Source organism: Hordeum vulgare, chromosome 6H (genome assembly GCF_904849725.1).
Source record: "Hordeum vulgare subsp. vulgare chromosome 6H, MorexV3_pseudomolecules_assembly, whole genome shotgun sequence".
NCBI lineage: Eukaryota > Viridiplantae > Streptophyta > Magnoliopsida > Poales > Poaceae > Hordeum > Hordeum vulgare.
In genome coordinates this window covers 527,539,853-527,556,023 of record NC_058523.1, presented here as the reverse complement: position 1 = coordinate 527,556,023, position 16,171 = coordinate 527,539,853, and the positions used below count along the sequence as shown (strand labels likewise).

The 16,171-nt window shown below is 42.9% G+C and overlaps 1 protein-coding gene across 2 annotated transcripts; it reads right to left on the bottom strand.

Moving 5' to 3' along the window:
* Positions 1-1,092: 1,092 nt before the first annotated feature.
* LOC123400953 (isoleucine--tRNA ligase, chloroplastic/mitochondrial) lies at positions 1,093-15,676 on the bottom strand. 2 transcript variants are annotated; one of them, XM_045094668.1, is made up of 22 exons: positions 15,435-15,676; positions 15,192-15,360; positions 13,953-14,107; positions 13,767-13,868; positions 12,879-12,948; positions 12,614-12,726; positions 12,337-12,405; positions 11,873-11,980; positions 11,011-11,155; positions 7,330-7,561; positions 6,969-7,255; positions 6,725-6,861; positions 6,163-6,310; positions 5,363-5,494; positions 4,808-4,936; positions 4,188-4,315; positions 3,954-4,118; positions 3,413-3,538; positions 2,879-2,952; positions 2,525-2,774; positions 1,713-1,892; positions 1,093-1,624 (listed from the first exon to the last, which is right to left on the bottom strand). In XM_045094668.1, exons 1-22 carry the CDS (start codon positions 15,456-15,458, stop codon positions 1,370-1,372), a joined length of 3,198 nt encoding a protein of 1,065 aa, XP_044950603.1. In that variant the 5' UTR covers positions 15,459-15,676; the 3' UTR covers positions 1,093-1,369. The 2 variants fall into 2 exon arrangements, with proteins under 2 accessions (XP_044950603.1, XP_044950604.1); XM_045094669.1 differs by lacking the exon at positions 15,435-15,676 and having other exon boundaries at positions 13,953-14,193; positions 15,192-15,343.
* Between the last annotated feature and the right edge of the window lie 495 nt (positions 15,677-16,171).

Below are 16,171 nucleotides of genomic sequence, written 5' to 3'. Positions count from 1 at the left end.
TGGCTGGTGTTGCGATGTAGTAGTGCACGGGGACGACGACGGAAGCTGCGACGTGACGCATTGGTTGTTCTGATGCCGTGTTGCACCGCAGCACGCGGTAGCGGTGGCAGGAGCTGCGATGAAGCGTCAGAGACGACGACAGATACTGCAATGCAGCGCCGGCGACGACGGTGCAGTGATTGTTGCGATGCAGCACGGGCGACGACGACGGATGTTGTGATGCTTCGCCGACGACAGGCGAATGCTGTGATGCAGTGCCGGCAATGACGGGTGTTGCAATGCAGCACACGGCGGCCATGACGAAAGCTCGCAATGCAGCATGCGTTGATGACAGAGGAGATGATATGCAGCAGGCGATGATGACGGGGGAGCTGGTATGCAGCCAAGGCGAAGCTTCAATCCATATCCGACGGAATCATCTCTCGATTCACGGTGGCAAGGAAGTGATGGTCGTAGCTGAGAGCTGTCTCCATATCCGATGAGAGGAAAGGGGGAAAATGGAAAGGGTAACATGTGGACAAGAAAAACTCTGGAGAAAAAATAAGGTTGAAACTTTGGGATAGATGTGGTGGTTGGAACCACTCACGTGTCGCCCCGAGGAGACAATTTACAGGAGAAACATATCAGTCGGTAAATTCTCAGAGTTTTCCAGCTGCAATAGCTTCCGAACTACTCCATCAAGTACCGTTTAAGTGGAGTTGGGGCAAAAAAATCTCCCCAACAGCTCCCGCAAACGAAAATTTGCGTCACGACCTGCAACAATATGGAAACATAGCCCACTTCATATATAATTTGGCGGGTAAAAAACCGCCTACAAGTTAATGATTGCCCACCGTCGCGCCTCACATGTCACGTCACCCCGTGCCACCTGTTGCAATAGGACGGTCACATCATTGGCCGCCACCTTGCTACGAAAGTTTTTACTGTAGATATTGGAGTTGCTCTAACTGAGGCTGCCTGGGGGTTCCACCCAGCATCTCCTGTGTTTGATAATGGAACCTGTAATTCATCTCATATGTGCATTTTTTCTGAAGCTGTATTGTTCTCCGGATTTTCAGTGGCCCTGTTATTTATCAGCAATATCCATCGGAGTTTATGCGCAAAACTGTTTCACCTACTATAACAGTTGTGTTCTTCAATACATGTACAAAAGGTCAGAAACTCCAATTACTACAAATTGGTAAAGCTTGTGTATAGTTGTACATGCAAAGAACATGGGGTTCGAAACCAGGTTTCAGATGCCCCTAAAAATCTTCTCTTCTATTTTGTTCAGTATAACGGTCAAAGCTTTCTTTGTGGAACAAAAAGTCGATGAATTCCACCTACAATCTTCACAATGAAGTGGAGGTTAGATCCAGGTCGCCGCTCTTCAAGCGACAGCGGCGGTGGCAGCGGCAGGAGACGTTTGCGGTTGCAGATCAATGACGCCGTGGCACCGCGAACATAGCGTAGGATGGTCAACGAACAACCCAACGTCCTTGGTGTAAACCCAGCAGCGCTCGCATTTCACGCCATCCGCACGAGTCACACCGATCCAGATCTCCCCCGTTAGTGGATTGCTGAACTTTCCCGTGTAGGACACACCTGATGTGGTTTCTTCACTCAGGGATGGGAGAATCTCGACCTGCAGAAAGACAGAAAAGAGGAGACGTCAAAACAAAATTGAATGCAGAAAGAGGGCCTCTGATTTTGAGAGAAGACAAATGTTCTACCTGGGATGTGATAAATAGGCGATGAAGAGCATCTGCATCATTGGTTGCAGAAGCCAGCTCCTTCAGTTTGGATACCGTATCAGGATTTTCAGCATGGAGATAAACCTTTGCATCCAAACTAGCGCCTATCAGCTTTCCTGTTCTAGCGCTCTCCAAAATCTTGTTCACCTCTGATCTCAACTGGTTAACAAGCAAATGCAAAATCTCTGTAAGAAATTAGTGCTGAAGATAGGAACTCATGTGTGCCAACAAAATATATTAAAATAATTAGCATAAAATAATAATAATAATGATAATAAAAGAGCTGCACATGTTCTAGTATCTACACCCTCTGTTCGCTAATGTAATGCAAGACTGCCAAAACGTCTTACATTAGTAAACATGCCAAAAGGTCTTACATCAGTGAACAGAGGTAGTAGGCAATTAATTAACCAATTTAACAGAAATGAGCGTATTACACATCAGAAGTGGTTTCTTCTGTGTCTGATCAATATGATGGAACTTGGATGTGTTGAACTGGAATGTTCCAAGTTGGAGGAACTGGTTTCATAAAACATTTATTGAAGAAAAGATGGCTGGCCTCTAGGAATATATTGGTCAAATCACAACCTAAAACTAGGGAATGCAAGCAGTGGGCCACATATCCCCCCGTTAGTGTTAATTTTGTGGCCATAGTATGCTAATTGCATAGTTTTGCAGGACAGGGAGGGCGACACTTGCATCCCTACCTAGAACCTATATACCATGGCAAAGAAACACAACTATCAGTATATGAATGGATGCCTCTAAAGTGATGCAGAAGTGTGGTGTACCTCCAGGATAACACTCAGAAAATCAACATCATCCTTTTGAACTGAGCACCATTCTTCATTCCTATCTGGCCATTTTAGATCGAAAGCAAACTCGGCAACAGATCCATCTTCCAAGGTGTGTTGAAAGGGCAAGTTCTGCCAAATATCCTCTGCTAAGTGTGGCATAATCGGAGCAATGGCCCTAACAAGGTAGAGTAGATGTGCAGCAAGGACTGTCTGGCAGCTTTTCCTTGTGTAACTAACCCGGCCACTGATAAGATAAGATGACATAAGTTGTATTAACAAACAACACTAGCTAGATTCAATTCTAACAACTAGATGCAGACGGAAATGAACATTGGATGAATGCCATACCCAACATAAAGTCGGTCTTTTGCAACATCAAAATAGAAATTGGACAAACCAACGATGGCGAATCTCTGAAGGGTCTGAAGTAGAGAGAAACATATGTCAACAACGTAAGCACTAGAAATATCTAAAGTGGGCCATCCTGAGCATATGGCATCACATAATATATAATATAGCAATCGTGCACCGCATGTGATCTGAAATTCTGATAAGAAAATTACACAACTTCCAGAATGCAGAACGAAAACAAAGGAGTGACTGAACAAGATCATTCCACTTCCAGGAACTTTGATCATCCAAATCGAACTTAACTGCTAATCAGTCAACCATATACCTGAATATACACTAGGCATGCTTTGTGTTCATCAGAAATATGACCTGAATATACCAAACCGGATAAACAAAGTTCCAACCACAGTTTACGCATGCACGTGCATGGAAACACATGAACACACACGCACAGTGCAAAAAAAAGGAGGAACTGGAAAGGAGAGCAAAGAGAAGTCTGAATCAGTGTGACCATGCAAAAATGTTACACACCTGGTATATTTTATAGAATTGGTAATGATCGTAACTATCCTTCATGGAAGCCACGACATTTTCCAGTTGGAAAAGTGCGTACTGGTCAATTTTTGGCAGATCACTGTAGGGCACAGAATTCTCCGGCTACAGAGAGGGGCATAAAAAAAGATAGGATTAGAAAAGAAGCATGCACTGACAGGAACGTTGTAAAAATAAATAAGAAAAGGAAACTAGAGAAATAATTACAAAATATTAACAGTGTGCAGTATATTTAGCTAGGGGAGTATATATAAAAAATATCATGCCATCCTTCCTATTATCTACATATAATGAAACAATTCTCAACTCCAAGCATTACATTCACTTAACCAAAGTTCATTCAAAGTTTTGCACTGAGGAAAAAAGGAAAAAGTATAGTCTGAAGAAGTTCAGTAAAAATGAGCATGTGTTCAAATTATCAAAAGGTACATTAAAATGGTTAAGAATATCTGTTGTTCACTGGGGCATCCCTCTTATGAGAAAATGAAATGAAAATATATACTTGGCCACCTGAACTTACTTTCCAATCATGGAGATTTGCTAACAGAAAACGCATTGTGCCTCGTAGTTTCCTATACATGTCAGACATCTGGCGTAAGATTTGCGAACCAATCAACACATCTCCAGTGTAATCAACACTAGAAACCCATAGACGGAGAACATCTGCTCCATAAGGAGGCTCTTCCTGCACAAGGTTGAGAGAGATTTCACTCCTCAAAACTAGAAAGTTACACGAGTTTCTGTAGGAACATACCTTAGAATTTTTCCCACCAACAATCACTTTCTCAGGATCCACCACATTACCGACAGATTTGCTCATTTTGAAACCGTCTTCGTCCAATACGAAACCATGGGTAATAACACTGGAATATGGAGCCTTTCCTGTTTGTTTAATGGGAAAAATAGAGAATGAAGAACCAATTATGTCAGTCCCCAGATTTCAGATGCCAAAAGTACTGTGAGAAAAGACCGATGAGTGTTCAAATTTCCAAGTTCTCATGAAAAAAATAAAGAAATATGGGGTCTAAGCCCTGCAGTCTCCCTTGGTCAAAATAATAATAATAATAATAATAATAATAATAATAATAATAATAATAATAATAAAGAAATAAAACATAAATGCATCATTGCATATGGATAATTTTTCGTTCTTTTATATAAACATGATAGAGTTTACAGAAAATATAGTGAAAATGCCTTTAAAGATATCTTGTAGGATGAACAACTGTTGATGAATAACGGTGTAGACTCTTAATGTGACGCAGTAACTTATATCTTATATAAGAAATATATGTTCCTAAGAAAGTAAGGTAGCAACAAAAAGTGTTTCTGGTGAAACCCGAACGAACTGCAACAAATATTACCAATAATTACCTGTAGTAGCGATGCTGGTTAACAACGAACTCTGAAACCATCCACGATGTTGGTCTGAACCTTCAAGGTATACATCTGCAGGGAAATTAAGGCCATCCCGTTTTGCTGAAACAGCAGCCCATGAGGAGCCTGAATCAAGAGAAGATGTGGAATCATCAATAAATAAAAAGTGTTCTAAACAATGCTTGAGCTCAAGATATTATTAAAATATGAGTGCTTTGAGAGGTAAGGACTAATGTAACGTCAGGAGAAAAGGTGATATGGAAAACCAAATACTCCCTCCATCCCACAATAGCTTGAAGAACACTCTTATATTGTGGGACGGAGGGGGTAAGTCGGAGGACTGGATACACGAAACAAGCCCAATAACGCATGACTTGTCTGGCTTGGCGATTAAAATGATGGCAGCTGTTAAGATTCACAGTGTGCGGGCACACGCGCGCACACAGAGATCTATGGTGAACATTAATTTATGCATTGTCACAACTGATAACCATCACCAACAGAACTTTCTAAAATATATGTTATTAGCAGAAAATGAAGACAGGAACCTACCAGAGTCGAACCAAACATCCATTGTATCAGTGCCCTTGCGATACTCAGATGCTTTGTCACGATATTTCTCTGGAAGAAGTTGCTCAGTTGGCATATACCACCAGGCATCACTGCCTTTCTCTGACACTATAGCTGCATAACAAAAAAATTATTAGCGGGCATTCATGTGATTCTAAATCCAATCAGAAGTAAAGCCATTTTTCCTGTAAGAAGGAAAGAAGACGAAATGGAATTAAATGTCTGAGAAAGCATGGCAAGCATCAGGTCATTTAATAATGATTCAGAAAGTACAAGTACAAACGGATCAAAGCTTCATGTCATAAAGGATCACATAATGGATCTTAGAGACGTCTTTGAAAAATTCTAAACTGGACTTGGTACAGATACAGCAGCCGTATTTAGGCTCAGTTTGGGGTTGCTGAATGTGCTGCGCTGTGCTTATTTATTATATTGACAATGCGATGTGCTTATTTTATAATCTGCTGTGGAAAATAGTCACAGAACTAGAAATAAGTTGGTTAAACAAGCACCAAAATAGGCAAAAGCTGGTTGGATAAGCTAGATTGTTATAATCCACCAGCCGCAATGTCAAGCAGTCTTAGATGAAAATACTGTAAGATATGGCACATAGTTCAGTTCATATTTTGCGCCAGAAGTTAACATATAGGAGCATTATCGAAAAAACTTGAGGGACAACTTGAAACAAAGATATTTAGGTTAGCAATTGCTTGAGAATGATGGTGTTGCAATGCAGAGGGAACCTAACAAAGAAGTGCAAGAAATCATAAACATCGGCATACCCTTGATATGCTCAATCGTTTCTTCAGTTATAAGAGGTTCTTGTGTGTCTACATGATAAAAAACAGGAATGGGAACTCCCCATGTTCTCTGCCGGGAAATACACCAGTCAGAACGGCCAGAGATCATGTTAACAATCCTGTTTTCACCCTGAGGATGTTGAAACACAGGCAAGAAACAAGGTTAACTTGTCAGACAACACTAATAGCAATTCAAGAGTATGATTAGGTGAATGTATGCTAGCATGAAAAACATAGATTGCAAAGCAACACAACAATGTTGCATGAAACCAGATATATGGAACTAAGAAATCAATTGCCCAAGGAAAAAAAAATCAAGACAAGAAATATGCACGGAACTTAAAGCTCTTCTGCAGGTACACTAGTTATTAAGATAAGAAATATGCACTGAGCAAACATCCCAAGCACTGTTGCCAAGAGTTAAGTTTTATCACTACTAAGCAGATTAACAGTTCAAAGAGGTTCAGTGAGACAATAAACCAAAGGAACATAAACACGGTTGCCGATTCGAAATATAAGTTCAAGAAATAAAGCAGCTAAATACCTGAGAAGGAACCCAAGTTACTCGCTTGATTGCATCCAGTGCAGCATCCCGAAAACCATCCACGGAGGCAAACCACTGTTCAGTTGCTCGGAATATGGTTGGTTCTTTAGATCTCCAGTCATAGGGGTACTTGTGTTCTGACAAGCGAAAAACACGATGGGCAGACAAAGTTCTAAATAAAGTCCTCGATATGCGCATGGCTTTTATACCAAAAACTTTGTATACATATTGTCAAGTTACTCACTGTAAGGCTCTTCTAAGATAAGTGAAACATGTTCGTCCAGATACTTCACAACTGCAGCATTACCAGCTCCCAGGACAGATAAACCACTAAATTGTCCAGCTTCAGCAGTGAAGTTCCCTTCATCATCCACGGGAGAAACAATAGGAAGACCATATTTCAGTCCTGTTAGGTAGTCTTCCTGACCATGGCCAGGGGCAGTGTGAACAAGGCCAGTTCCAGATTCAGTTGTTATGTAATCTCCTCCAATGACAACAGAACATTCATTGCCATTCACAGGATGGAGGTATCTGAAGGCACCAAGCATAGCATGAAAAAAAAAACAAGCACAACCATAATGAAGTTAGAAGAGCAAAATAAATACCTGCAGTGTTCCAAGACTGAACCAGGAAATGATTTCCGGATTACAAGCTTCACACCCCATTTGGACTCTAGAACTGAGACAAGATCAGAAGCCACGATGATAAATGGTTTCTCGTTCCCAGAGCTGAAAATACTCCCAAGTTTTCGTTGCTTTCCTCCGGATGTTGACTCACTTTCCAGTACAGGCTGGAGCTCAACTACTGCATAACTAAGCTCAGGGTTCACTGCAACAGCTGTTACAAGAAAAGGTTTTTACACAAGTTAGTACAATTCCAAAAAATAAGGAGTGCTTGTGTTAGGAAAGCAACTTATGTTTATTGAAGGTCCAAGGGACATATATATATTACACAAGACTTGAGGTGCAAAGAAAGTAAACATAGACTAATAAGGACTCCTAGACTAATACTAATAGACTAATAAGGACTCCTAGACTCTAATACTTCCTAACACCCCCCCCCCCTCTCTCAAATGCAAAGCGTATGCAATAGCATTGCATTTGAAGAAGTGTAATACTAAAAAAAATGATAATCCAAATCCGCGTCTTGAGAGTGTCGTCGTAGCATGAAGAGTCTTCAAAACTTGTCGAGTCGCCGAAAGAGATAACGAAGAGATGGCAGATCAGAGGTAGACACCACATCACTTGAAGATACAAGATAAGTATCAAGAGAAGATGGGTTGTCAAAAGAAGATGGCACATCAAGAGGAAGACACCGAAGAGATGGCACATCAGAGGAAGACACCGCATCAGTTGAAGATACAACATAAGTATCAAAAGAAGATGGGTTGTCAAAAGAAGATGGCACATCAAGAGAATAAAGCATTGTGCAGAAAATCATAGTCCACGACAACCGTCGGCGAAAGAAGCTCGGCGGATAAGGCACGATGGACGTAGATCGACAATGCAAAAGAAGTCCAGAAAATCCTATAGAAAACAAGGGCAAATAGGCCACAAAAGTTGCATAGAAAGATCAGGGCCAAAGAAAAGGCTGACGGACAAAGGTATGGTGGACTGCATGGCATGAGAAAACACAAAATATCAACGGATTTGGTGGACGCAGCGAAAAACAAAGAAAACTAGAAAACACACACTAGATTAGGGATGATGGCAGCGGAAGAGAAAAAATGTATCATGGCGGCGAAGGCCAATTCCAACCAGAGTGTGCGTGAGACGGTCCTGACTGTGTAGAAGGTGGTTGCTCAGTGCGGGAAGCCTGAGTCACAATACCAGCAGTACCCGTCGAGGAAGAACCTGAAGCAGCGAGCAGACGCTTAAGTCTCAGAATATCCTGCTCAGTCAAAGCGATGGCTGAAGCTGTTGAGGTAGATGACGAAGTCTCTGTAGATGATGATTGCGCCTGGCGCAAGTGTTTCTTCTTCGTGTAGCAGTGGGACTCAATATGACCATCATTGTTGCAGTAGCCACAATGTGGACGGGGGCGACCTGAGCCTCCAGAAGGAGTGGGCAAGAGCGGCGGAGCACTCGAGTGAGAAGGGGTCGGTGCAGCAGGTGGCGTAGAAGTAGCCCGAGCAGCGAGCACCGAGGGAACCTCCAGCAAACCAGCACCACGTAAGCGAGTCTCCTCAGCACGAATCTCAGAAAGCGCCTCCATGAGAGAAATACGGCCACGAGCAAACAACTGAGCACGCCGGGGCTCAAACTCCTTACGGAGCCGAGACAGGAACTCATAGACGCGATGAAACTCCAAGTTGGTCTGGACAGCCTGGCAACAGGGGCAAGTACGACAACCAGCAGTGCGGAGAGAATCGAGCTGGCGCCAGATAGCAGAACTCTGTGCATAGAAGTCATCAACAGTAGAGTCACCCTGCTGAAGAGCATGCTCCTGACGAACCACGGACAGGTATAAGGCATCACCAGAGGGCGCATAGCACTGACGAAGGCGAGTCCACATCTCAAAGGCAGTAGGAAGGCCCAAAAACTCAGAAGCAAACTGAGGCAGAACACTAGCAGTGAGAACAGCTGCAGCACGAGCATCATCATCAAGCCACTGGGTGTAAGCGGACAGAGCACCGTGATACACCTGAAGAGCCTCCTCATAAGCCAAGACCTTCTCATCATAAGCACTCACAGCGGCCTCATCAGCAAGCTTAGCCACATCCTTTGTGGCCTGAGGAGCATCCGCAGGAAGAGCCGGTGGGGTCGGCGGAGTAGGAGCCATGGGAGGAACCGGACATGGCGGACAGCAGACCTCGCCAGAAAGAAAACCCCATAGACGGATGCCACGCATGTGAATGCGCATGAAGCCAATGAACTCGGTGTAGTTAGTGCCATCAAAGATCACCGGACAACGAGGAACAGCAACGTAGCCGAATGCAGCGGACATTTTTTTTATTTTTTTTTTTTTTTGGAATCACAGTCAACGCACAGAGTCCGCGTCTGAAACTGCATTCGCGTCAACAGGCCTCGATCTGGATCAGGAGCCGCCGCGATCTGGATCAGGAGCCGACAGACCTGTACCTATCGCAAGTTCTGGAGATGCCTTGACTTGCTCGATCTGGATCAGGAGCCTCCGCGTGACTGGATCAGGAGCCAGCCACCGGAGCAGACCCTGCCTGGATCGGAACCAGCCACGGTTCGGCCGCTGCACCCCGCTGCCACTTCAGGATCCCTGTCCTGATCTGTTGATCTCGCGAGGGATCCAGCGACCGGCTCTGCTTCCAGAACTCGCGGCGGCGGGACCAGTGCAGCGGATCGAGGATGAGTGCGGCGGCGGAAGCGGCGGGACCACGGCGGCCGACGACGGAATCCGACTGAAGATCACGTCCGCGAGAAGAAGATAAGCTAGCAGCCAAGCTAGCAGCAGCAAGACGCGAGGAGAACACGTCCGCGAGAAGAGAGGATCTGTACGAGCACGAGTTGCGACGTGCGAGAAAAAAATAACCTAAGCTCTAATACCATGTTAGGAAAGCAACTTATGTTTGTTGAAGGCCCAAGGGGCATATATATATTACACAAGACTTGAGGTGCAAGGAAAGTAAACATAGACTAATAAGGACCCCTAGACTAATACTAATAGACTAATAAGGACTCCTAGACTCTAATACTTCCTAACAGCTTGAAGCATACTCGTACATGGTATGTGCAACAACCATGCAAGAGTAAGAGAAGAAGCGATGCTATATTCTGATTCCGTGGTACCAGTGAAATTAAAACAATGTCAATGTCAGGTGGTGGAATAAAAAAACTTCAAATTTGCAATACATTACCAGTGTGGCAGTGTCCCATTGTCCATCACACAAATGCATGAAAAGAGATTTATTTTTCATACTAACCATAAATGGGACTTTTTTATCAGAAGCAATCAATGTGTTATGATTTGTCCTCAAGCATGTTATTTAATAGCCTTAATATTCATTTATCCTGATTATTAGTTATCTTCAAATACTGCTAGCTGATTATATGATATTGGCATTTCATACTACTTATAGGAACTACATAGCATATTGCTATAAAAACAACTCCACATGGAAATTTAATATTTATTTTCCATAAGTTGATTTTCGTTAGGCATACAGCTTGAAATCAGACAAATACTTTACTGTCATCCATCTCCCGCCATTTGAAATTTTTCGAACAGTTTAAGGTGGCTATCATGACACCCCAGTTAAGAGTGACTCGCTGGATGTTCCCATTGAATTAAAAGCAAACAAGGCATCACCTCACCAGCATTAGCAGGAATTGTCCATGGAGTAGTGGTCCATATGGCCAAGCAAACATTAGGGAGAAATTCATCTAGCAACCCAGAGTTAGACGGGCTGGTAATCTTGAATGCAGCATATATGCTTTTGGAAACGTGATTTTCCGAATACTGGATAAGGTAAAAGAAGCATTCGTAAGGCAAAATCAACAGGTAAATAAACAACAGAAGAAAATATAAGCACCTGTATGCCCAAAAGTTCCAACACAGCTCAAAAAATACAAATAAAAAAATCTAGGATTTTCAGATTATCCACAAATAGGTCTACCAGACTGACCATATAAATTTAAGTTGCAGCACCATAGCCAATAACTCATGTGATACTATCACTGTATCACATATAGGTTTAGTGGAAGACTACTTTATGTAACAAGTTTTGCAAAGACAAACTAGGTTGGTTATTAAACATAGGCATTAATCTCAACACGAAATAACTTATAAACGAAAGTTATACAGGTTGGCATGCAGACTGTAGGGATAGAATTAACTGGATAGATAACTTTTGCTCAAAAAACTAGATAGACAACTACTCCCTCCATCCCAAAACAAGTGTCGTGGCTTTAGTTCACAACACTTATTTTGGGACAGAGGGAGTAGTAAACTACGTCAAGCAACTTCACAAAGAGAACACAAACTTAAGCATGATTCAGCATTCAAGTCCACTTTGAAATAATTCAGAATTTTCAAATGTTTACTTGCATGCTCAACAATCACGCAATCAGCACTAGCGATTATTCATTTGCATATTTAACACTCACCTAAAAATTACTGTGCAACAAAGTGTTTTGACAATAAACTAATGCAATCAAGTAGAAAGACTAAGCATACCTCTAACTCAGCTTCTGCTAAAGCGGTGCGTGAGGATGGACTCCAATGGACAGGCTTTCGTCCTCTATAGATATATCCTCTCATAACCATTTGACCAAACACTTCCAACTAGCATATCAACACAAAAGAACAAAAGATTGTTACTGTCATGGTAAAATTTAATTATCAGTAAGGCCTCCTGATAAGGATGAAAAAAACGGTCGATATTAATTATCACAACATAAAATAAAATTTATACCCCATCATATTGTCATTACACTGGCATGGTAAACATGTCAAAAGAACGGAAAAATTAGGTGCTTTAATTTGCAAGCAAGATAGAGATGCTGACAACCCAATCAAAGCCATCCAATGATCCAACCTCCAAGGTCAAGCTCTCACTCGAGTGCATAGAATAGATACATGTAGATGGGATGCATTTCCATGACTTCTTATATAAATAGTAGGAATAACAGAGTGAAAACCTGAGCAGCTTCATATTCTGGCGACAGAGTTAGGTAAGGGTTGTCCCAATCTGCCCATATCCCGATGCGCTGCAAGCACAGTGTTATTTGTTATACAAGTAAGGAACTAAAAGCTAAAACCTTTTGAAGGTTTTCAGTGAGCAAGAAGAACATGTGCCAGGCATTAAATGACTCTGCCTTGCCTTAGAAAACTGTAGACCACAAAACTTAAATAAGGGTATCTGATTCGCTAACGAGACCAAATTGACACTAGAATTTAAAATGAAGAAAATATTACCTTGAAAGAATTCATTTGTGCATTAACGGTCGCTTTAGCAAATTTTGCAGCCTTTTGCCTTAATTTTATAGGTGTTAGAGCATCCAATGTTGCTTTGTCCATTGACTTCAGAACTGCAGTAAATGATCAACTGTTACTTGGTTAATCTAACACATGCAAAGCAGGCATGTTCCAAGTGAACCCACCCCAACAACCAAATTACCACAATTCGATAAAACTTTTGAAGATGACAACATCTCCATAGGTCATATAGAGTTGAACTTACCTTTTAATTCTATCGGAAGGCCATGGCAATCCCACCCAGGAATAAAGGAAACCTTGTGGTTCTGAAGCAGCTGTGCAAAAGAAAAGAGGATCAAAACGCTGAATGAATGGTAAATTATGGTTTCATTTGGTCCATGTTACAAATTCATATTTGTGTACTGATAAGGATTTAGATCATACCACCACCATCAGCATTGATCATTGAACAAAATGAGTTCAAAACCTTTCAACAGAAGAGAGTTGCCAAAACAACATAATAAAATTTTATAAAAATAATCATGTCGTACACAATCAACTACAATCATTGTTGAGGAAATCATAAACTGGTAGCTGCTCGGTTGGCTGGCGGGTAGGGGATTAATAGGCTAATCGGCCATTTAATCAATTAATCAGATGATTTATCAGTTTATCGGCTACTTGGTGACCCTACGAGTAGGGATTAATCGGCAAGTTAATTGGTTAATCGGACAAATTCTTGAACAGGGACTACAATTAGGTGTCCATCTCGAAAAAAGAACTTAGGTGACCCTGAGCTAGCATATTATAAGATTTTATACAAGAAAAAATTCGCATCTGGAATCTTATACCTCATACACAAACAATTACTCTTAGTCTTGTATAACCTAAGCCGACTTATCTAGCATTCTAGCATGAGCAATGGCATTTACATATGTTCAATATTCGTTGAACTGTCAACAGCCAGCTGAATATGCAGACTTTACCATTCGGAGATAATGGCACATGCATCAAAATATGGGGTGGGCCAGAAATCAAACTGAGACAGAATATGAATCCGTAGAAATTATTTCCCCAAAAAAAAAGAAATATGTCAATGGTTTGCAAATAAACATGTGCGTATAGCTAGATGAAATTCACAGAGAGCTGATACCTTGTAGCGATTTATAATATCTTTGAGAACTTTATTCAGCGCATGACCCATGTGAAGATCACCATTAGCATAAGGCGGCCCATCATGAAGAGTAAATGTAGCCTAATCAAACAACCAAGAAAACCAACTAGGTCAGACGAATAGTTTCGTTTTCATTTATAGCTCTATCTGAAAAAGTAAACTCACCCCGGTATTCCTTTCGGACACCCTCTTCAGCACCTGGTTCTCCTCCCACAACTTCTGGAGCTCCGGCTCGCGCATAACAGAGTTTGCTCTCAAGCCGAAACTCGTCTTTGGGAGGTCCACCGTGTGCTTGTATTTCCCATCTTCTTGTTTCGCACCTAGGAAAAACCGACAAGCTATCAGTTCCAGGTACCTCTGTGTTCTAACACCCCAAGGAGGACCAATGACTAAAGCAAGACTCAACCTGTCAAACATCGATTAACTGCTTATTTCAATTCAAACGTTCCAGATCAGACCACGTATATCATTACGAGCTTTTCATTTTGAAAAATGCCAAATCGGACTACTTATACTGTTTCCTGCAAAAAGAAGACTATCTATACCATTAAGGATCAGTAGCTCGGTTAAAACACCTGCTAGTAATGAGATGTCATATTGAGACTCAATTGAAGGTACTTTTCTCCCCATGACTGCACTCAGGTATATTAAACACGGAGAGTTTTTCTAACTTTCAACTCTGAACTTCTAAGAATAGCAAAACTATTCATTAAATCATCAAATTCCCATATTCTAGGTATATATAGCATATAATCTCAATAGGCTTGCGTCATCACAAGCACAATCACCACCATCTGAGCACTGCTTCCACAATAATCCAACATCTAAAATAAGCTCGTTGTGTTCTTCTAGTTATTCACAAAATGAAAACAAAGATTGCTTTGATACCGAGACACCGGATGTAGAAAGCTTATATTGATGGAAGTCTTATACCGACCAAAAAGAAAACATGGTGACAAATTGTGATGAAGGCATAGACACATTAAATAGAAAATTGTATAATTAATGATCTACTAATTACAATGAAATGACCCAGCATGCATAATGAGTCCGAACAAGAATGACGTTTGTCAAAGAGCAACGTCTATCAAGCTAAACCGACCAGATTAAGCTTGAGTTACACGCAGTGAACACCCCGTCAGTTCCAACAACGACCACGGGCAAATTTCACTCAAAACCTCATCAGCACTCGATCCGAAGCTCAGGAAACTGCACTCAAATTGATTCGTGTAATCCTACTAGTGCTTGTGTCCCTATATAGTGCCTAACACCGGGTGCAATTCGCGAGCAATCCACCTCAAAAGCTGACGCCCCATTGCAACACCAAACAGACTGTCGCCGATTCCCCCTAAAGCAAAAACCCCACCCTGAACCCCTCAATGACAGGAGCGAGAGACGGCTCACCCTCCGCGGCCTTCTTCGCGGCCATGACGGGGCCCCGGGACCGGCGCTTCGAGGCCGACGACGACGGGGCGAAGAGGTCGCTCAGCTCGGTGGAGAACGGCCGCCGCGCCGCCACCGGCGCCGCCCCCAGCCTGCGCAGCGGGAAGCGGCATCTCTGCGTCGAGAAGACCTGCGGAAGAGCGGGGGCTCGTGAGGAATGCCTCCAGGAGGTTCGGCGGTACAAGGGAAGGGGGGCGCGCTTACGCGACAGCAGGAGGCGGCGTCCATCAGACGCCGGCGCCGCGAGACGAGCGGGCGACTTCCGTAGGGGAGGGGGGGGCGCCCGGCCGGTCGACGGCGAGGTGGGTTCTGCTATGGGCGCGGCAATGGCGGCATCGGGGGATAAGGGGATTGGCGAGCGAGGGGAGAGGGGAGGAGGGGGAGGGCCTGAACCGGAGAAGAGGGGTGTGGAGGGGGTTGGCTCGTTCGCGGAGGCCGGTGAGGCTGCAGTGTGGGGCCGTCTTGGTTGGGCCATTTGTGTTCGGGAGGAGGGGGGTCGTCATGGTTGGGCCACTTTGTGAGGAGGGGCTACTGGGCTAGGCCGTGCTGCAGAGGTCAACTTGGGCTCTCTTAGCTGTTCGACACGCTTGTCCACTTGGCCCAGTAAATGGACAGCCTTCCAAACTTGTCGTGGGCCTTCTAAGGATCATTTGAGGTGGGCTAAGAGCGTGTTACTTGACCCACTTCTCAGCTACCATCATGTGTCGTATTTTGGATCTTCGCCTCAATTTTTATTTTCTTTTCTCGCACGTATTTTTGGCTTTTTGTATGGGTTCTTTTTGTTTGCTTTCTGTCGGTCTTTCTTAGCTTTTTTTGGGTGTTTGTGTGTGTGCGTGTGTGTGTGTGGGGAGGTAAATTTCAGAAGAAAACAAATACATGGAAAATGCGTTTTCTTTTTTCCTTCGGCCAAAAGCCCGGTTTTGCTTCCGTGAAGAGGCATG

Bases quoted from the DNA above. Each gene is read 5' to 3' on its own strand.
- LOC123400953 (XM_045094669.1), bottom strand. From the start codon at position 15,343: ATGCCGCTTCCCGCTGCGCAGGCTGGGGGCGGCGCCGGTGGCGGCGCG. The intron at 11,981-12,336 runs GTTTTCACTCTG...TTGATATGCTAG, and splicing joins CAGAATATGAAGCTGCTCAG to TTGGAAGTGTTTGGTCAAAT. The intron at 4,119-4,187 runs GTATGTTCCTAC...AACCTTGTGCAG, and splicing joins TTGGTGGGAAAAATTCTAAG to GAAGAGCCTCCTTATGGAGC.